The following is a 23,093-nucleotide window of genomic DNA, read 5'->3' as shown; positions in this document are numbered from 1 at the left end:
ATGACCTTGGACAAATCATAACCTCCCTTAACTTCAGATGAGGATATCTGTAAAACAGAGGTAAATAATAGCCCCTGTTGTGAGGATCATATAATATTTTTATAAAGCTCTTTTTTTGTTGTTGTTTTTGCAAGGCAATGGGGTTGAGAGACTTGCCCAAGGTCACACAGCTAGGTAATTATTGAGGCAGGATTTGAACTCAAGTCCTTCTGACTCCATGGCCAGTGATCACTCATTGTGCCCCTGAGTTCTCCCTTTAAAACTCTTTACAAATCTTAAAGAGCTATAGAAATGATAGATGCTATTATTCCATTTGTTCTCCTGTGGACTGAGTGGAGCTGAAATGAGTGGGGCTTCTCCTGAATGTCTGATTTTGACTTTCTCTTTACAAAGCAAATTTCTTGAGGACACAGAATATTTTTGCCTTTCTGTGCATCTGTACAAAGTAAACACTTAACCAATGTTTATTGGTTCATTTGCTAGTAGATATCTCCCTGGGCAGTGCGGTGGTACAAAGGCCACTAATGTAACCCTGAACAAGTCTCTTAATTCTGTTTGCTTCAGCTTCCTCAGCTGTCAAATGAGCTGGAGAGGGACATGACAAAGCACTCCAGTATCCTTGCCAAGAAGACCCCACAGAGAGTCAAATGTCACTGAAATAATACACCTTGTCTTCCTGAACACACCTCTGTGGTGGTTTATCAAAAACCAATTTTTATGTCATAACTCAAGTTGAAGTTGAAGTTCTGGCATTTACATGGGTCTTCAGCAAGTCTGTCACCATCTCCGGCATTTACTGAATCCTGGGGCCAATCCTTTAACCTCTCCAGGATCATCTATTAGAATTGTACTTCTATACACATATTTTGTTGGTGGTGGTGATGGTGGTAATGATGGTGGTGGTAGCCAGCTAGGTAGTGCAGTAGATAGAGCTTTATGTGATCTTAAGTACTTAACCTCTATCTACTTCTGAGTTAGCTTCAATATACATTAATTTGGTAGCTACTGAGTATTAAGCACTGTGCTAAATCCTGCCCTCAAGGGATGTATATGGATAATGTATACAGGGAAAAGTAGATGAAAGGGGTGGGTGAGGGTGGAGACTCCTTAAATGTTGGAAGAACTGAGAGGACCTCTCTCCAAAGTCTACCTTTCACCATCTCTAGTGGAGGGGAGGAGGGGAAGAATGGTGTTCCTGAAGAGCATAAAGTCCAAGAGCCATCCAATTTGCAATAAAAGAAACAGAACTCTGAGTTAATAACTATTTATTAAAGGGTCCTCACCCCCTCTAATAAATGAGATCTCAAATCTTTATCATCATCTGAAATGTCTGCTTTCTCCAGGGCCTTAGTATTATAGTGTTTGATATCCTGACACTATAAATGGAGAAAATTAAAACTAGAGTCTCATTAGTTGACAGATCTTGACCATGACTCTGTAGAAGGGGAGTTCCATTGGTTGACAAACCTTGATTGAGATAAAATATGGGTTTCATCACAATATTCTATCACATGAGGTATGAGTTTCAGAGTCAATTTCATATTACAGGTAAATCTTGGTAAATTAGAGGTAAATTACTTGGTAAATCTTAAAGCACTATAAAAATACCAGTTTTTTGTGGTGGTATTGGTAGTTGCTGAATGACCAAGAAACACAGTGAATTGGGTGAAGTAAAGCTGAGTTGGGAGGGGTCTTGAACAAGAAGTGCTTGCCAACACAGGATAGCAAGGTTGAGAGGGATAGAAGCAGGATAGGCTGCCCACTATAGTAGCAAACTCAGAGCTCCCTGACTCTTATTGGCATATTAGTAAATGGAGAAGTGTGAGTGTGAAGGGATTTAGCAAGTTGCCAAGCTGTTTCTCTCTGTCCCTTAAGCCTGGTACCAGAACAGCCTGTGAGTTACTTGCAGATTCCAGCTTGTACCAGTGTGATTCCCCCTTTTTTGGAGGGTGGGGGAGCCTTTTTCCAATTAGGTCTAGGGAAACAAGTCCTGATTTAATCTCTTGCATTCCTCTGAGAGCAAGAGAGTGAACTTAGAGATGCCATTTCCCTAATGAGTTTAGTCAGGCCTTTGTGTGAGAACTGAGCAGAGTAAGACCAGCTGAATGGGCCTTTGATAGGATTTGAAATACAGATGCATTTTAAAAGGAAGTGGTGGGAGGAGGAGATGGGGAGGGGATGTGATGCTGTCAATGAGCTATTGTGTAAAAGCCTTTTGTGTTGCCTCCTGAACTGAAGCCTAAGTCTTAGCCTAGTTGCTTAAGTAGTGTAGCCTGAAGACTAGCATCAATGCATTTTGCACTGACCCTATCCTTCTAAACCACAACCCCTCCCCATCAACAATTACACTCTACTGCCTAGAACTGAGCCCCCATCAGTGTTATATCATTCTTGGTATTTGACCTGGGCTAGAGTAGTAGAAAGAACACTGCACTTGGGAGCCAGAAACCAGAAACGTAGACGGCCTTACCTTTACATACCTCGATTTCTCCCAACTGCCAGTGCGATCTTTCCCTCACTGGGTTCTTTTGAGAATTAAAGGGAAAAAAAGAAGTATGAAAGCTTTGTAAATTTTAATGAGGGGCAGAAATATTCTTTGTCTGTTTGCATTTTATGTACAAGGGTTTTTTTTTTTCCTTTTGGGGAAGAGGTGGATGCTTTTTTCATTGAAAACACTTAATTGAGGTCAAGATGCCTAAGGTATTCTTAAGGGGACCAGACCTAAAATTTCATTGGTAAGGAGAATTACAAGTTAAAGAAACTCCCTCTTTGGTACAGTTTGGCAACCTCCCTGTTTATTGTAGACTTAGAGTGCTGCCTCTAACATTGAGAGGTTAGGTGGCCTACCCATGGTTACACAGCCAGCAGATTGTCAAGATAGTACAGAACTCAAGTTCTGGCTATAAAGCCAATTCACCCTCCACTGTACCAAAACTACTGGTCCCAGATGGCTCCAGAGGAGTTCCCTACTCACACTCAAATCATTTGCATGCTTAGTGACATCACCTCTCTGATATCACTGTTTTTTCCAAGAATAAAGGACAATCAACAAACTCTATGTGCTTCCATCCTAGAAGAATGAGATGAAAAGTGCATTATTTTAACATTAGGAGCAGTCAGAGAGATATAGTTTATAAAACCTAAAGAGGAAGCATATTGTCATGTAGGAGAAGCCAAGTCAACTAGCATTTATTAGTACTTACTTGGGCTCAACCAATAATCAGGGATATAAAGAAAGGCAAAAACTGTTCTGCCCTTCAGAAGGACACCATTTACCTTATGAATTTAGTCAAGCCTGGAGGATGAGTGAAACAACATGTAAGCAAATTATATGCAAACAAGCATGTACTGAATAATTGAGGGTTAATCTCAGAGGAAAGACACTGGCATTTGGGTGATTCTGCTTGGCTCAGAGGGTCACCCCATAGGAGTAGTAAAGATTCCTTGCAAAGGTAGAAATTAACTTTATATAAGAAAAAACTTAATAATTAGAACACCAGCCAAAATCTCAGTAAATTGTGTATTCCCCTTCACTCAAAGTTTTCAGATAGAGAGTAGGTGCAGCTGTTGAGGGAATGATGTAAGGAATTCATGCTTAGGTACAGATTGGAATAGATGCCTTCTGAAGTTTTCTCTTATTACCACTTACTTCTATTGCTGCTTGTAGTACCACTACTTCTACTATGAAAACAGTAAAACAGGGAGTATCACAAAGGAAATCAGCAATATTGAAATACAAATTACTTAAGAGTCCATGAACCCCAGGTTGAGAATTCCTATTCAAAAGGAGTTTATAACTAGTTAGAGGAGTTGTCAGATTTGTGTCTTCCTGTAGTGAGAATTTAAGATTACTGAGGCAATTCCACATGTTAGCTCCCCCTTTCTTAGTCAGTCAGCTAGAAATTTTTCAGTTTGGGCTGATTATTAGGTAATTCCTCCCAAGGGCTCTAGCTGTGAACTTCTCTCTCATTTGTCTTCATTAGCAGGAGACACCTGCGCCTTCATGAGGGGGAGGGAAGGAGATGGTCCACCATGCATCCTCTTCCCTCACTCACACCCACCCCTGCAGCAGGCAGTATCCTCAGGGAAGGTAGACAAGATAGGATTAGCTATTAGTCTATAGCTACTGAGAAACAAGATTGGTCTTGAGGTGGCAGAAATTATTCTAGATGACAGCTGTGTCACTGACTCTGCTTAGATTCTAAAAATCACCCAGAAAAATGACATGTTATTAGGCAGCTTGACTGAACTATTTCAGGGAGTGTACTTTGTTAGAGGTGCTTGTTTGGATGTTTGCTTGCAAGCATGGAGAGAGAGACAGAGAAACACATACATATGTGAATGTATTCACATAAGCACAATCATGCTTTACCTGTCTCCCTTTCTCTGATTTTTTTTAATTCTAAACTTAACACTAAATGAAAGGAATATTTCCTAAACACTTTAAAACAAATAGAAAAGAATTACCCCTGAAACAGCAATGCTCTATTATGTAACATTGATTTTTCTTTAAAGTATTTTATAAATTCAACACATAACTTTTAGCTTTCCTTCTGGTCTTCTGTCCTCTTTGCAATATGAAATGGAAGAAGGATGGAGATCTTAAATAAGCTTTCACTCTGCTCACTGCTTGACTATATACATAGTCAAGTATAACAAACTCCCCAGTCTGCCAGGTCCAAAAATATGTCTCATTCTGTATCAAGTCCATCACTAGAGGTGAGTAACATGCTTCATCATTGTTACTCTTTCTATTGCTTTGGGGAGACCATCATAGGAAAAGGGATAGAAACAGAAAAGTGGTCTCCATGGCATGGCCTCTTGCCCACTTGGATTATCATGGATATTAATTATTTTATCAATTATTTGTAATTATGCTATAAAACACAGTTCCTTCCATTTCCTGAAACATTCTGAAATGCTTAGCTGTGTGTGTGTGTGTGTGTGTGTGTGTGTGTGTGTGTGTGTGTGTAAACAGAATACAGATAGCAGCTACATACAAAATTGAATTGTTGCTGTGCCTCACTGAACTGTTATATGACATCCAATGTTTCTATATCAGGACAAAGCATGTGACAGTTAGCCTATTACATCAGTGGTGATGGGGTAGGGATCTTGGCCGGAGAGCATTCAGCTGTGGGTAGGAGCTAATTCCCAAGTTGGAATGGGGCCACAGCAATAACAGGACTGTACACAGCAGCTGCAGAAGGTTATAAGCAAGTCCCTGTTGCCCCAAGCACTGTTCCCCTGTATCCCAAAACCCTTGCCATCCCTGGACACCACTGTCATCCTGAACAGGACCTATGGGGCCATGCATTGCAATGGCTCCTTGGAATCCACCTTATCACAGTGGTCCTTACTTATAGGAAAATCATGATCCAAGTGGAAAGATAGTTCGCAAGACTGTAGATTTACTGCTAAGAAATCATTTAGTCCAACCTCTTCATTTAATAGAGGAGGAAACGAAGGACCAGAAAGCCTGAACTGCTTGTACAGAGTCAAATAGATAGTATATATGTGGGAGTCAGGTCTTCTGGCTTCTACAATCAGTGGAATTATTGTAGAATGAATATTGTAGAATGAAATAATGTCATTATTAGGACTAGGTCCTACTAGACCATGCTGTGGCTCTTCCATTTGGACCTAGGATCTGTCGTTTAACCTCTATAGGCCTCAGTATCCTTCTTTGTAAAGTAAGGAGAGTGCTCTAGATGATCTCTATGGTCTCTTCTTGGCTTTAAATCTACAGTGCCATCAGGTTTACCAAAATGTTAACCTGTGAAGTAGGCAGTGTGAGTAGCTGCCATTTATGAAATTATGATACTAACTTCCATTTACATAGCACTTTACACCTATCTTCCCATTTGTTTCTCATGATACCCTCTGAAACAGATATAATTGATATTATTCTCATTTTACAAAAGAAGAAATTGGGGTATAGAGAAGTTCATGAACTTATCCATGATCATATAGTTAATAAATGTTTGAGTTCTTTTTGACCAAGGTCACAGAGTTGAAGACCAAGACCAGATCTTGACCCTGATACCCACAGTGGAGTAAACAGTGGACTTGGAGACAGGAAAAACTGAGTTCAAATTTAGCCTGGGACTTTTTGAGACCCACAGTGTAAAAGTATTGGACTTAAAAAGGAAGATCAGTTTCCGCAATTGTAAAATGAGGATAGTATCAGTACCTATTTCCCAGGTTATGGTGAAAACCAAATCAAATATTAACTGCAAAAGTATTTAGGACAATGCCTAGAACATAAGTACAATATGCTTCTTTCCTCCCCTACTTTTTGTCCAATATTTTCTTTCCCTACACTACACTGCATTCTCAAATTCCTTGACTTTCAGATGAATTCTGTTTTGATTTGCCCTTCACAAAGGGGAACTAGGAGAAATAATGAGGTTCTACATCAAGTGGTAGAGAGGATTTGTTTTAATTAAAATTTGTTTCTATCAATGAAAATCTATATTCTCTTCCTCTCCTACCTTCTCCTTTCTATTCCTATTAAGAAAGAAAAATTAAACCCCTGTTCTAAATCTAGTTAAAATAAATTCCTATACTGGCCATGTCATACACACACACACACGCATACATATAATTGTGTGTGTGTGTGTGTGTGTGTTCATTTGTATGTATATCTCATTCTGCACTCGAGTCAATCACCTCACTTTTTGGAGGTGACTGGGATGTTTTACCATGAATCCTGGTAACGAAATTTTAAAAGAAATAGAAAAGATGCCCTTCCTTTTCCCAGAGGAGTATATTGTTTGCTTGGGTAAATAAAACACAGATATATGAAAATGACTTTGACATGCATCACTGTAGTCTCTGCCGCATTACTCTCTTTTGGCAGCTACCAGTATATTTTATTTAGTGAACTTTGGACCCCATGATTTTTCTCTGAAATCTACTTCTCTCTCACTTTCTTGGTTTATGGGAGGATGGAAAAGGAGAGCTGCCTTTAGGTATTTGACAGGCTGTCAAGTAGAAAGATTAGATTTATTTTGTTTGATATCAGATGGCAGAATTAATCTCAATAGGTAGAAGTTAGAGAAAGGTAGATATTTGACTTGATAAAGAGAAAAACTTTCTATTAGAGTTCTACCAAAGGGCAGCTTGCTCAGGAAAAGTGGTTTCCTTATCATTGAAAGTCTACTGGTAAAAGCTGAAGTGTTGGGGAGGGGAATTTCTGCTCAGATAGAGGTCAGACTTAGTGACTGTGGAAGCCCTTCCTTCTAGTCCTAAAATTCTGTCATTCTTTACCTTAGGGCACCAGTGATTTCTGTGTAGCTCCGGACAAGTTCATCCTTAATGTCACACAGGATAAGATGAACACAGGTAAGAGATGTGATAGGATGAATTTTTCAATGTTCAATTAGTTTATGCTAGTGATTACCCCTTCCTTTTTTTTTTTCATTCATTCCCACCCCCACCTTCCTTGCTGGAATGTTTGGTTACCTGTTTTTTTAATTCTCTTAAGTTATTCTTTTCTTTCTGATGGTTTGCTTTCCCAACACCTAGGACAGAGCCTAGTGAATAATACCTGGTGTTGATTCATTTGTTCTTTTGATCTCCAGAAACAGTGAGCTTAGTGGTGCCATCAAACCCAATAAAAAATTATTGAAGGATACTAATCTGTAAGGCTCTTAGGAGAAAAGTCTCTGCAAAATCCACTTGGATTACCAATGGGTGTATGCTCAGTTAGGATCTTAATCAAAACAAGTGTCTTTGCTTTTCAGAGATAACCCGCTACTACTTGTATTGCAGCCAGGGCCTGAGTAACCCATTCCAACAGGTATGCAACTCCTCCTCTGACTCCTATTTTCTAAGTCTGTGATTGCCACCACCTCAGTTTTGTTCTTTAGAGGAAGATATTTGTTCAGTTTCTTCATTTGTGAAATGGGAATAATAACACCTACATCTCAGAGTTGTTGATCACATGAGATCATATCTATGAAATGCTTTGCAAACCTTCAAGTACATATCAAGTTCATAATTATATCATATAACAGTTTACATAGTATTGTTGTTGTTTTCTGTAGCAATTTGTGCTGGGAAAACATACAGTGGTTTTAAGGAACCCTCAGGACTGAAGAGGAAGGAAATTCCAATGTAGCTGGAAGTGGGGCATGCATGATTAGAGATACTGTATTTAGAGAACTTATTTTAAGGGTCAACATGACTTAAGGGTTAATCCACAAATCCTGTAATAGTGGGGTCCCTAGAATGATCCCAAGGAATCCTTGGCTCTTAGATGTGAGAGAGGGTGGGGAATAACAAATGACTTCTAATAGCCTGTTTCTCTCTTGGGCCCAGGCACTGACCATCTTCCAGCGATCATTGACAACAATGCAGATCCAAGTTCTTGGCCTATTGCAGTTTGCTGTGCCCTTGTTCCCCACAGCAGAGGTGAGGAGAAGAAATATTCATCCAGTAGGAAGTAAGGATGGAGAGTAGGGGTGGTAGCACAATGGTAGAAGAAGGGGAGTGTTCATGTCTTTCTAAACCCCAGGAGACATGCTTCCTTAGTCCATCTTTTTTCATACAGTAGAATGAAGACTGACAAAGCCCCTTTGGGGACAACCCCAAATCCAGTTTACTATCTCTCTCTTATCATGGCACCAGTAGGTGGTTGAGAGGGTTTTTTCCTTACCCATCCCCTGTATCCCCTCAGATGAGTAGAAATGTGCTGAGAATTATCTTATTGTCTGTAGGCTTTAGATGCCAAACTTTCTGTGTGATTTTTAGATCAATCATATATTGCCTGTCTGGGCTTCCTTTTCTCCATCTGGAAAATGAGAGGGGTGAACAAAATAGCCTCTAAAGTCCCTTCCTATTCAAACACAAATCCTATAATCACATCATGACCTTCTATCTGCCTGTAAAGAGCAATCAAGAACCCCAACTAGAAACTAATGCCCTTCATGCCTTCCCCCAACCCATGTTTCCTTTTTCCTCTTCTTTCCACTCCCTTTCTCCACCTGGTCCCTAAAGCCAGATTCCCACTTCATGGACCAGACTTGCTTTCCAATATTTTTGAGAGGATTCTAAGAATGTGTAATGCATTCTCTCTCCATTCCTTCCCCTTGGTTCTAAAAGCTGCTTTGCAACTGGAGACTTATTGTTGCAACCCTAAACTTTGTCTTCTTTTCCCCCCTTCAGAAGGATCTGCTTGGGATACAACTGCTGCTGAATTCATCTGAGGCCAGCCTCCACCAGTTGACTGCCATGTTAGACTGCAGAGGACTTCACAAGGTGTGAGCTGGGGGAGGAGGGGGCGTAGCACTGTAGAATTAAAGACTCCTAAGTATTTTGCTCCATATTAGGTGAGGATTGGGGGATAGCATCTGGAGATCAGTTGCCTTGGAACCTCAGCTGGGGTTCACCATGAAGGGGCTACAACTGTAAAAGAGGAAGTTGGGATTCATGAGTTTCCTGAGATTCTTTCCAGCAGTTTGGAGAAGGAGTCTCTTAGTACATCACTTTCTGTTCCAGGGGGTGATGAGCCACTGTCCCATATTGCAGACACACAATCCCTGGTCTACCTGGCTGTTCTCCTAGGGATTTAGGGTCCCAGCCTTACTGTTATCATCAAAAAGCATTGTTCAAAGACCAGTTTTCACAAAGAAAACTAGAGAGACCCAATCCCTATCTTCTAAAAACTGTCATTTTAAAGAAGCCTATATGTGTGTATGAGAGAGAGAGGGAGAGGGAGAAAAAGAAGAAGAAAAGCAGGGAGAGAGGAGAAAGAGAGGAAAAAAGAGGAGGAAGAGTGCACCAGAGAAAGAGATCTGTTATTTTATTAGAACAAGATATTACTAGTCTGGGACCTTCTACTACAACAAAAATTTCAAATGCCTATGACTTAGATAAATCCTAGGGAGTTTTCTGAGACATGTGGTGAGTTATTCAGGTCTTCCTGGCTCCAATCCCAGACTCTATTCATTAAACCATACTAATATAGGGAATGTACAGTGAAAAGAGACCTAGGTTCAAATTTCCTCTGGATTAGGATGACCTGGGGTAAATCACATAATCTCTGAGGTGCTTCTTCTTTAAAAGGAGAAGGTTAGACTAGATGGCCTTTAAGGTTTCTTTGTGATCTAAATATAAGGCTATGTTTGTTATTCAGTTATTTCAGTCCTTTCTCTTTGTGGCCCCATTTAGGGTTTTCTTGGAAAAGATACTGGAATGGTTTGCCATTTCCTTCTCTAGCTCACATTATAGATGAGAAAATAGTCCAATGACTTGCCCATGGTCACACAGCTAGTGTATATATGAGACTGGATTTGAAATCAGGAAAGTGAGTTCTCCTAACTTCAAGGCAGGTGCCACTGTGCCACTTAACTGCCCAGGAAAATATAAAGTGATAAGGGACAATAAACTGGTCTATGACTATATGAAAATATTCACATCAAATGCCAACTTTAGAGGGAAGGTAGGAAGAAATACCCAGTAAGAAGGGAGTTCCAGAATGAGTTTCCTCATTGCTTTCCAGGATTATCTTGATTCCCTAATTGGTATCTGCTATGATGGTGTTGAAGGGCTGCTCTATCTTGGCCTGTTCTCCCTTTTGGCTGCCATGGCCTTCTCCACCATGATCTGTGCAGGGCCTCAGGCCTGGAAGTATTTGACTGTCAGGTAAGTTAACTAGACAGAGAAGGGTGGAAGTCTCTTCCTGCTTCTCAACTCTGCAAAGGGATAAGGAGGAAAATGATGACCACTCTGGGGGGATCATGAGCCCTGGGATTTAAGCAATAAGAACCCATCCTCAGACTAGAAGAACCTATCCTGGGAAAATAGTGGAGGCTTCTACCTTCAGCAGGTGGTTGGTTTTCTTAAATCAGAAATTTCACAAAGAAACCTAAAATAAGCACAAAAGATTTAGAGGGGAAATAAATTGGAAACAAATAGCAAATTATAAATAAAACTAAAAGCTATTTCTCTGAAAAAACTCAGCAATTTATCCAGGAAATCATTCATTATGATGAAGTAAGATAAATACCAAGAATACAAGAATCGTTCATCATTAGGAAAATAATCAGCATTATTAATCATATTAAAAACTAAAATATCCAAAAATCATGTGATCATCTCAATAGATGCAGAAAAAACTTTTGATAAGGACATTTTCCTCAGTGTTATCTAAAAATTAAAATCAAGTATCATAAGCAATGGGAATATGCTAGAGTCTTTTCCAATGCTCATTCTCCTCCTTTAGTGATAAAGTTCTGGAAATTCCAGCAATAGTAATAAGACAAGAGAAGGTAATTAAAGGATTAAAGGTAGCTGAGGAGAAGATAAAACAAACCCTGTTTGTTGCTGATCTGGTGATTTATTTGGAAAATATTAGGAAATCAGCAAAGATACTAATTGAAATAATAGCTTCAACAAAGTTGCAGACTACAAAATAAGTCTTCAAAAACCAACAGCATTCTAACAAAACACAAGAAGCAATAATAAAAAGAAAAATCTCATTCCAAATAACCACAAAATACATAAAATATCTGGGGATCAACCTTCCAAAGCACACACACAAAGACTTGTATAAATTCAATTACAAAGTATTCCTTATAGAAATAAAGGACTTAAATAGCTAGATGAATATTCAGTGCTCATGAAAATGACAGTAAACCAAATTAATTTACACTTTTAATGCCAAATCAATCAAATTACCAAGGGAATACTTTACAGAACTTGATTTTTAAAAATTAATAAAATTCCTTTGAAAAAACAAATCTAGGATATCAAGGGAAATGAAGCAAGGATGAAAAGAGAATAGCACTTCCAGATCTCAAATTATATAATAAATCAGCAGTTCTCAAAACCTTCTGTTATTGGTTAAGGAATAGAGAGAAATTATGAAACAGACTAGAAAAGGAAGATTCAGAAATAATAGAACTCAATATCTCATTGTTTGATAAAGTGAAAAACATAAGTTACTTAGGGGAAAAACTCTCCATGTGATAAAAACTACTAGGAAAACTAGAAAGGCAGAAATTGGGCTTAGACTAACATCCTGTATCATAATCCACAAAACATTCAAAATAAAATATGACCTCAGTATTAAAGATCATATTTGTAAAAATATAGAAGAGAAACAGGTCATATATTTCTTACAACTATGGTTTGAAAATGTATTCTTAAATCACAAAATAGAAGCAAAAAAATTAAAATGTTTAATTTTGGTTACTTATAACTGAAAAACTTCAACACAAACATTAATGCATCTAGAATAAGAAGGAAAGTGGTCAGATTTGGGGGGGGGGGTTCTGTATCCAATTTCTCCAATAAGAGTTTACTATCCAGGATTTGTAAACAACTATATATACATTTATACATACATATATGCCCAAATGCAAAAATATATAGGTATTTGTGTGTATATATAGATATAATATATAGGTATGAGTAAAAGAGAGAGAAATATAAATGAAAGCAACTCTGACGGTTGACCTCAAACCTTGCAAAATGGAAAAAGTGATCAAAAATGGCAACAGTCAATGTTAGAGTGCTTGTGAAAAGATAGGCATGCTAATGCATTGGCTAATGGAGTTGTCGAACAGTACAACCATTTTGGAAAGCAATTTAGAATTATGCAAATAAAGTGATCCAGAGACCCTATTACTTGGTTTTATACACTAAGAAAGTCATCAATAAGAAAAAAAAATCCCATATTCTTCAGAGTATTTAAAGCAGCATTTCTTTTGTGATAGCTAAAAATTGTAAATAAAGTAAATCCCCAGCATTTGGGGAATAACTAAAATTTTGGTATAGATATATATATATATATATATATATATATATATATATATATGTAATGGACTATTGTAGTACCATAAGAAATTATGTGTGAATACTAAAAAATATGAAAAGATCTATGTGAACTGATACAGAGTAAAGCAGAGTCCAAAAAATAATATACACATTAACTACAGCAGTGTAAATGGTAATAATGATACACACAAAAAAATAAAAAGTAAATGTAACAAAATTTTAAAACTCAAATAGGACTCATGAAAGATATGAGAAGATAACTCCAACCTAACCCTTCAGAAATAACTGAAGATTGGTAGGTGATACATCATGTGCTCCATCCTCTGTTAAGTCCTAAAAACACATACAAGGGAAAAAAAAGTCAACCCCTTCCTTGAAGGGTTTTCAATCCATACAAAAGAGCTGAAAATGGGATGGGCGGAGGAGAGAAGATATTCACATGGGGCAAAGTAGAGAGATCTGGAGCATTGCGGTTGGTCCATCTCTGACAAGAACAGGATGACTGGCATGAATGCTACAGAAGGCAGAACCTCAAATAGAGATTCTGGGAAGAACTCACCAGTGAGAGTCAGAAGCCATGGGGTAGAGACCTTACCATAGTGAGGAGAAGGTCAGCCATTGGTCTCCAGAGGTGGTGAGGGAGTCAGAATAAAAGATGCTCCCAGGTTTGAAAGTGCTTATGATCTAGTAGGCAAAGAAGGTGTATACTATGAAATTAAATGTTATACTTTCTTGTATCACTATCCTGGGTAGTAAAGGTAATGTATAAGAAATGACAAATGAAGGGGATAGATAATTGCTTTGGTATTTGGAGTCAGGGAATATCGTCCTGGTCTGGCATGGTCATGGAAGGCTTCAGGGAGGAGGTTTTATTTGAATAAATGATGACAAAGGAGTGCATTCTCCAGTTGGTAGAGAATGACACAAGACTGGTTAGTGTGGAGAGTTCATGTAGAGTAGCAGTGAACGAGGTTAGCAAAGGGCGAGTTGGGGGCCATGTTATAGAAGGCTTTGAACACCAGGCTAAGAAAACAAGGATTCCTCCCCAGGCTCCTATCTTTGACATGACACTCTACCTCTTGTTTCAGGGACAGAAGCTATGATGACATTGATGAAGATGACCCTTTCAATCCCCAGGCCCGTCGCATTGCTGCTCACAACCCAACCCGGGGACAACTTCGAAGTTTTTGTAGTTACAGCAGCAGCCTGGGCAGCCAGACCAGCCTACATCCTCCAGCCCAGACAGTCTCAAATGCCCCTGTCTCAGAATACATGTGAGATCAAGGGGAGGAGTGGGTTCAGCACCTTCAGCTTTCCCAAGTTTCAAGTTAGGAAAACAAATCATCTTGCAAAAATCCCTTCATAGTTCTGTTTTGCTTGAGAAGAGATGCAGAGGGGTTCCCTGGGTCTAATATCCTAGACCAATAGTAGCAGAGAAAAGGACTCTATAGAATGAGAGGGACATCCTCATATATGGCCTGAGATGAACTAGCCTTGGGTTGGAGCATCATGGCCATAGATTGAGCTGAATAGAAAGATAGTAAAGGCAATTGAAGAAGAAAATATCACAAACAGGAGTTTAGTCAATTTTTTTTGTATCATAAAGCCCATTTCAGAATGTTTTTAAATGCATAAAATACATAGGATTATAAAGGAAATAATTATGTTATAAAATTATAATTATCTTACTAAAAATTATTTTTAAAATTTTGTTTTTAGGTCCAAAGTTTTCAGGTTAAGAAGCCCTAATTCTAGAGACATCCAATGGGCTCACTAGCCATTCCACCTATCCTACTCTGCCAGCGATATTTAACAGCCAAGATACATTATTTATAGCACAAGTCTCCTGGGTGACCAAAGGGCAAGTCTGGATATTTAATAAGCATTTGTAGATGCAGAGAGTTATTGCAGCAGTCATACCTCCCATATCTTCCTATCTGGTCATCTCACTTCTAAAGTGAACTTCCCCTATACTTTCTTTGCATTTCTCCCCTCTCATCCATTTTAGCTTTCTTGTTACCCCTTCTAAACAGTCTGCTCCAACCTTGCAGGAATCAAGCAATGCTCTTTGGTGGGAACCCACGCTACGAAAACGTCCCGCTGATTGGAAGAGCCTCTCCTCCTCCCACGGTACTTTGGCTTCCTGAAGCTAAGTCATGGCAATAAATTTCCCTTTTCCTAAATTCTCCCTTCTCAACAGCTTTTTCTATTGAAAGAAGAAGGATAAGTGGAGGAGAAGGGATGGTGATCCCACAGTGGTCTACTATCTAGCATCCTTTAGAGGTGACCACATGATATATAAAGAGTTTGAAATATTCAGGGGACTCCTGGATAGGAATATTCCATCAACTAATGAAAGTTGGCACCTAAACTATAATTTATATGTAGTTTTGGGGAACTTAGTAGAGCAGAGGTGTCAATTACATAAAGAGACAACTAGGTGGCAAAGTGAATAGAGTCTGTAATATGGACCTATAGTCAGAAAGACCTGAGTTCATATCTAATCTCTGAGGCTTCCTAACTGTCATTTAACTTCTATCTGCCTCAATCCTTTGGAGAAGGAAATGGCAAACCACAGAGGTATCTTTGCCAAGAAAACCCATATTTGTATCGATGTGCAATGGTCTGGGGGGACACAAGGAGTCAGAAACAACCAAACAATGGACCAATAGAGCATTGAGAGTTTAAGTAACTAACTCAGGGTCATGGGTCAGAGGCAAGTCTTGAAACTGAGTTTTCCTGGCCATCTTTCTATCCACATTGCCTTTTACCCCACTGTATTACAGCAAGGTACAATAATGGATATTTGGGAGGAGGAGGATTGAAGGGGTTAAAGTATCACCAGACTGTGGATATAGAAATAGACCTTAAACAATATCAAGCCCAACCCCTTCATTTTACAGATGAGGAAACTGAGGCACAGAGCAGTTCATAGGATCATAGCTTTTGAGCTGACAGAGACCTTAGAGGCCATCCAGTCCATTTTATTCCCCCTCTCATTTTATTGTTGTTCAGTCATTTTTCAGTCTTTCTGACCTTATTTGGGGTTTTCTTGGCAAAGATAGTAGAGTAACTTGCCATTTCCTTCTCCAGCTCATTGTATAGTGGAGAAAACTGAGGAAAACAGGGTTAAGTGACTTGCCCAGGTTCTATCCACTGTACCACATAACTGTCTTCCATTTTACAGGTAAGATAAAAGAGGTATAGGGAACTAAAGTGACTTACCCCAGACCACATGGCTAATAAATAAGTGGTAAAGCTAGGATTTCTATCTAGAGTCTGCCAATCCAAGTCTATTTGAGATTTCATTTGTCTGCAGTATGAATTGATGGGGACCACATTTTCCCCTAATTATAGTGGATAATAATAGAAATGTTGACTATGATTTTGGTTGAGAGTTAGCCTCTTACCTAAATCCCGCAAGATGATTTGTGAGAACCTTGGACTCATGTGAGGAGTCAGATGGCAGGAGGAAGAGTTGTATCAGTTATTCAGGCTGTGTTGGTCACAAATAGGAAATCCAGGGAAGGCAAAAGCACATCATAAGAGAGAGTGGGGGGGAGTAAGCAACCAGCTGTGGTGAGGTCTCCCCCCACCTCAGGGCAGATTGTTAGAGTTGGATGGGACTACAGAGATCAATAAATCTAAAGTCCTTCATCTTAGAGATGCAAAGAGAGAGGACACTGGACTTGGGTCACCTAGAAGGTGTCTGAGATGGAATTTGAACCCAGACCTTTTTGACTGGTCAGATCTGGGGCTCTTTCCACTATATTGTTGTTCATGTCTTGTCAGAGCATATCTGAGCTATTTCTGAGGGACTCTAGAGTCAGTGGACAAGGAGAAAAACAATGGCTGAAGGGTATGGGTGGTAAATTCAACCCTGGGTTGGGTTAGTCTGGGCCATTAAGACTTAACCTTTCCCATGTCCAGGAGGTGGGATGGGGTCCCAAGCAGTTTAGAGCTCTGGCAAAGAAATTCTTATTCTATCTGCCCTTCAACCTTGTATCCAAGGTCAACTATTTTGAATATTTATGCTCCTGAGGGGAGAAAATAGGCAATCAAAGGCAATTTGTTTGGCAATGTTTAATTCTATTTTGCCTCAACGGATTTCACTTAATAAGAAGAATTAAATATTAAATTCTTCTTACAGTCTCCAGACATAATGACTGATGCAGGAAAGTAGCTTTTCACATCCAAATTTGCAATTGTCTATTGTAAATTTGCAACTGACTATTGTAAATTAATTCTAAGACTGGAGAGTAGCTTTTGGCATCTAAAATTGCAGTGGTAGATAGTAGAATATAGTAAATTTTTCTTCTGCCCTACCACCCAAGGGAATGCCGGTAGCAAGTTCAAAGATTAGTATTTTTCCCTGGAGCTAAGGTTTACATTTTCCTAAAGCTGCTTCAAAATCATTTTAAAATAAGGAGTTTGAGTGTGGTGTCATTCACAACCACTAAATTGAAGTTAAAAGAATTTGGGAGAGAAGTTGGCAATGTGGATAGAGCACTAGGTATGGAATCAGGAAGACCCAAATTAAAATTTGACCTCTGAAGTTACTAGCTGTGTGATCCTGAGCAAGTCATTAACTGCAGTCTCTTCAAAGAGGTGTTGTGAGGATCAAATGAAATATTTATAAATCGCTTAGCATAGTGCCTGCTGCATAGTAAGGCATTATATAAATGCATGTTCTTTTCTCCAAGGTCTAATAAAGAAGGCTATAGATTAGCAAAATTCTCTCCAGGGAAGGCCAGCAAGGCCAGCAACACATCCCTAGATCTTGTAGGAAGGAAAAGATCCCTTCTTGTATCACTCCCCATCTATATTTTAAGACATCTGTAGCCACTTAAGGAATTTTGGGTTCTTTGATGTAATTAACCTTATTTTAAAAGATCTTACTGTTTGTCCACCTTCCTGGTCCCTCAACCATTTTCTCCATGTACACTAATTATTCCTACCCCATTCTTCTCCATTGACTCCTGATCAATTCCCCATCTCTGAGTCCTAGATGTCAACTGGCTTCTTGCAACATGAAGACTGCAGGTATCTGCCTATCCACCTGCCTCTTGGTATTTAGGCTGAACAGGTCAGGAGTTTCCAGCCCAGCTAGTTTTTTTTCTTTTTAGGTTCTTGCAACGGCAAATACAGTTAAGTGGCTTGCCCAAGACCACACAGCTAGGTAATTACTGAGTGTCTGAGGCCAAATTTGAACTCAGGTACTCCTGACTCCAGGGCCGGTGCTCTATCCATTGTGCCACCTAGCTGCCCCCAGACCAGCTAGTTGGGAAAGTTAAATAGACAGCTCAACAGGCAGGCAACTCCTAGGGAAGGGCCTATGGACCCAATCTCCTACTTACAAAGCGGTCTCTCCACCTTTGACTATAAACCAACCATGAGTAGAGACTAATTTGAATTTTCAGTTTCTAAGCTAGCAAAGGCAGAATAATCTATTCTCTTTAGAAGCATTGTATCACATGCAAAATTTGAAGGTATGTTTTTAAAAGAGCTATTCTCCCCCTCCTCCTTAATACTGACTGTTGTTGAGGGTAGATGACTAAGGTTTCAGGTGTGATAGAAGGTCTTAATCTTGTAAGTATCCTGGATCCCTCTACTATCTGGTGAAACCTATGTCCCCTTCTCAGGATGTCTGCAAATTGATAAAGTAAAATACATGGGATTTCAAAGAAACCAATGATATTAAAATATATTGTGTTGGGGCTTTTTTAAAACAAGTTTATAGACCTCAAGTTAAGAACACCTAAAGTAGGTTAAGTACCATTGAAAGACCTGAATTGTTAGTTCCTCTTGAGCTCTTGGATAGAAAATTCTCATAAAAGTCACTGTCTCTCTTCAGAGGTATTTAGGGTACGAAAGAGGAGCCCCTCTTGGTCCCCCATTTCCTCTCTCACTTTAGTATTACCTGATGAAATGCTCTTTCAGTGTTTTGACTATGGCTTATCTGATCCCCCTTTGCAAAAAAAGTCAGGAGAGCATTGACCTATAAGCCCTCTATATTCCCTCAGGTACATTTCTGATTGCGAATGCCATACTAGGCTTCCTTTGCTGGTGTAACATCTTTATACAGTTAGAACTTTTTAATGTAACTTTAACTAACGAGGTACCTAATGAGGAGTGATAATGGAAATGCATTTCCTGCTCTCATTTTTTTTCTTCTCTTTTCTCCCTCCAGTACACTCCCAGCATGAGGGCAACATATCTTTCCGTTGCTGATGAGCATATGAGGCATTACGGGAATGAGTTTCCAGCCCAATAGTCTTCCAGTGGTTTCTTTTTTTTTATTCTGAAAGAAAACACAAGCTATTATTTCTTGAATAGAAATTAAAGAAAACTAGAAAAATGCATGAATTAAGGGAATGAAACAAGCTCAGTTGAAGGGAACATGAGCTGATTCAAGGGAGGGCAGGCTTCTGAGCAAGACTGGAGTGTTGGAATATGGCAGACTACCAACCATAGGAAGAGAGAAGATGGTGGTACTCTCTAGGGTTTGCGTGCCTAACCATCCCCAGCCACCTTTCACTTCATGTTGGAAATGGTACTATGGTGGGAACCTAGAAGCTGCTGTTCTCCAAGCTATAACTTCAGTCATTTTCTTCTTTCAAAGAAAAGGTGGGAGACCTGACCAGGACCAGATGCTGCAGTCCTGGGGAAAGAAATGTCTCTCCTTGGACTTTCATTGAGAACATTGTCTTTTGTTACATTTTGATAGTTATTTGGAGTCAAAAGCACAGGTAATAAGATTGCTTAATAATCTCCTCTTTCCTCTCCTTCCTAACTGCACTGATTAGGAGAGATTTTTTTTTTTACTTGCCTGAAATAGAGGGAAGAGTTTTTCTTTTGTTTTTTTTAACTTTTTTTTTCAAAAGAGAAGTTAAATGTGAAATGAGTAGTTTAATACTGTCCAAATAAATAAGACTATAGGGCCACACTGACTCTTTGGTATCAACATTCTTACAGTATAGAAGTAAGTTTGTTGAGTATAGAATGTGGGAATGAGAAGGTGGTAGAGACAGAAAAAAAAGGGATAGCTTTGGATAGTGCACACTGATATTCTTCCAGACTTTAGAATTGGGATTTGGGCCTGATTTGTCTTCCTCCATTGTATACACATGCATCATGCATGTTTGCCATTGAACACCCATCCTTCCTATGTCTTTGACCACCTTGTTTTCCTCCACAGATATAAATTCTGCTCTGAATTTATCAGATAACTGGTCTCAGGTGTTCATGGAAACATTTGAAAAGGCATATTTTTTTCTTTCAGTTTTTTTAATTGGTTATCTAAAGGACAGAAACCTTCAGTACATTCTCCTTTTAACATGTGGGATCTCAAGTTAATTTTGTACATTTAAAAAAATATATTGGTATTATTCTTGATATGATCAGCTCCTTGGGCTTAGCAGATTTTTTTTTAATAAAATACAATGGGAAAACTTAAGAGTGAGACATCCACCAATGCTTGCAGAGAATCCTGGTTTCATCCCACTTAGGGAGAAATTCTCTTTAACAAGAGAAACAGCTAACTAGGATAAGGGAACTGAATTTTGACACTGGGGAAGAAGTGAAAGAGACAGATTACTTTTTCATGTTTATTTCCACACAAAATTTTCTCTTTTTCAAGAGGAAAATGTGGGGTCTTGCCAACAAATAGGAAAATGTGTCTTCTAGTGTCACACTTCTTCCCTACCATTGTCACATTTTCATTCATTCTGTCATATACTATGCTATCAGCCTCACCTCCATTATGAAAATAGGTTCTCAGGTCAGGAGGAAATAATGATCTCCCCATCTTCCCTCTCCTGAGGATTAAAGATTAGGGTCTTTGGTGCTTCCAATCTTCTGCTAACCCAAAGTGCATATACTCAAGTCTCCTCCTGGAGCAGAAACAAAATTCTGCTTTGGCTTGGGATCAGGGGACTCCTTTGTTGTTTTTAGAAGAGGTCCCTTGGTAGAATAACAATGCTGATAGTGTGGAATACTGGGGTTTTTTGGGAAGCTAAAACCAGCATTGATTGACAAACCAAGCCACCCCAACCCAGGGTTCTTCCATGGGAGCTACTGGTCTATCACTGTGTCCCTCATTGTATCCCTCACTAATACTAGCTTGTATATACTGTATATCATCCATCCTTTGTATGTCCATGACCATGTGCTATGTGATTGGAGTGACCAGTTACACAATGTTTTGCTTCTTAACATTCATCATTGTGACTAGGGCAACTATTTTTAATGCATGTAAGTGGAACATTCTTTTGGGGCTCCTGCAGGAGCAAAATGGGGAAACTTCTGCCTGAATGTGGATGTACCTGCCCAAGAGAAAGAAATAAACACTTGTACTAAATTTTGAAGTTGGTTTCTAACTTCCTCAGTCACTCAGGAACATAAGACATAAGACCTTGAATTGACTCTTTCTGGAATATGATGGTTGTTCCCTGGGAGTTACAGAGATTACAAATATTTTGATTTTTAAGTCAAAGTTTGACAGGGCAGTGAAAATAAATCACTGATATCCTGGGAGGTCAGTGGACTTCTCTACTTTGGACAAACTTCAGGGGTTTTTTTGGCAAGGCAAATGGGGTTAAGTGGCTTGCCCGAGGCCACACAGCTAGGTAATTATTAAGTGTCTGAGACTGGATTTGAACCCAGGTACTCCTGACTCCAAGGCCAGTGCTTTATCTACTATGCCACCTAGCCGCCCCTTGGACAAACTTTAGCAAGGAGAAAAGGGTCATCATTCTGCTCTTCAATTTGCCTTGCAAAAAGACAGTTTTACTATATTATTGGATTGGCCCCCTCTAAGTTATTCAATTAGTAACAAAGGTCCTGGACTCCTCTGACTTGGAGTCAGAGACCCTAGTTTTGAGTCCTGGTTCTTACTCTTAATCCTCCCTGTTCTAATTGCTTCTCCTTTATACAGTCCATATAGAGCATTGTGCTAGCAATTTTATAGCCCATCTTTGTTGCTTCCTGGTCCTGCCCCTTTCTGAACTGTTTATGTCCATTAGGTTAGTCATTCAAAGAGAATTTATTACCCACAACTTAGTTTTATTAGTGTTCTAAGAGTTACCAATAAGATAAAAATGAAATAGGTCTGGACTTCAAATAGTACTTCCTCTAGGGGATTGTATGAGTATGTATATTTGGGGGAAAGGCATTTCACATTGTAGGTGTCATATGAGCAGAATTTTGAAGCAAATGAGATTCTAAGAGTGCAATTTGAGGAAGAGAATTCCTGTCATGAGAATGGATAGGGCAAAAATGCTGAGATGGGAGTTGGAACACCATGTACAAGAAAAGGCAAGGCCATTTTGACTGGGGGCTTGAACCAGGATGGTAGACATAAGTAGAGCATAGGATCATGTGAATCTGTGAAAAAGAAGTCTTCACACAGGTCTTGCAAAAAGTATTCAAGGACATCTTGATTCTCTTGAACCATGAGAAGAACATTGTTATACAAAGACCCAGCAGGTTAGAAATGGAGTTCAAGTTTCCTTATTCCCAGTCAATCATTTTGTCTATATGTACCAGACTATCTGAAGTCTTCCAAACAAGTATGGTTTTTTGGATCTTTGCTTTGTAGTGGGGAACAGGCGCTTAGGATTTGAAATTTCAGTTTTGCCCACCCATGGGCCTAGTAAAGTATAGTTCTAGATTCTCATCTAGCAAAGCTAAAATCTTAGAGATGCTTGCACTCAAAATTTCTGCTTTGGTTAGACTGGATCCTGGCAGGATAGTTAATACAATGAGAAATAGTTTCACAAAAATACCTTTGCAACCACAGATTTTTTTCTGGGTTTTGATTATAAGTTCCTATGCACACCTTGCAAAATGATTAGTTAAAATCTCATTTGGACCCTCACTGTGCTTAGCAGTTCTATTATAACTTTTTCAGCTTACTGTCCCACTCCACAGCAGCTCTTTCAAATCTCATTCCTTCCCAAACTTTCCATAGCTATTTCTCCCCCTATTCTCTTAGCAGAGAATCTTGCCTCATTTTATAGAAAAATAATTGAGGCTATTCACTATAAATAGGCTCCCCTTTCTCCCTTCTTCCTCATTTCCTATAACATAGGTGCCTTCTGCCACCATATCACCCTTGTCTCAGGTGAAGAGGTGGTTTTTTTCTCTTTATTAAGATTCACCCTTCAGCCTGTTCAAATGATCCACTTCCATCCCATATCCTCCAGCAGATTGCCCCCATATCATCCTTAGTCTTTTAATTATTTTAAAAATTATGTTCGATCTTTACTGGCTCATTCTCTTAAAAAATGCTCATGTCTCCCCCATCC

The 23,093-nt window shown here is 39.1% G+C and overlaps 1 protein-coding gene across 1 annotated transcript in view; it reads left to right on the top strand.

Annotated features, from left to right (window-relative positions):
• TTYH2 (tweety family member 2) overlaps nt 1-21,179 on the top strand; it is a 91,276-nt gene extending 70,097 nt beyond the window's left edge. Inside the window, exons 7-14 of the mRNA XM_074224648.1 lie at nt 7,278-7,347; nt 7,749-7,804; nt 8,326-8,418; nt 9,172-9,264; nt 10,508-10,650; nt 13,875-14,060; nt 14,838-14,916; nt 18,977-21,179. Coding sequence (XP_074080749.1) covers nt 7,278-7,347; nt 7,749-7,804; nt 8,326-8,418; nt 9,172-9,264; nt 10,508-10,650; nt 13,875-14,060; nt 14,838-14,916; nt 18,977-19,060 — 804 coding nt within the window. The 3' untranslated portion in view covers nt 19,061-21,179. The remainder of the gene's footprint in view (nt 1-7,277; nt 7,348-7,748; nt 7,805-8,325; nt 8,419-9,171; nt 9,265-10,507; nt 10,651-13,874; nt 14,061-14,837; nt 14,917-18,976) is intronic.
• The last annotated feature ends 1,914 nt before the right edge of the window (nt 21,180-23,093 follow it).

The sequence above is a fragment of the Macrotis lagotis genome, chromosome 2, assembly GCF_037893015.1.
Source record: "Macrotis lagotis isolate mMagLag1 chromosome 2, bilby.v1.9.chrom.fasta, whole genome shotgun sequence".
Classification (NCBI taxonomy): Eukaryota; Metazoa; Chordata; class Mammalia; order Peramelemorphia; family Peramelidae; genus Macrotis; species Macrotis lagotis.
The sequence above is the reverse complement of the archived record's forward strand: the minus strand, read 5'-3'. Positions and strand labels throughout refer to the sequence as shown.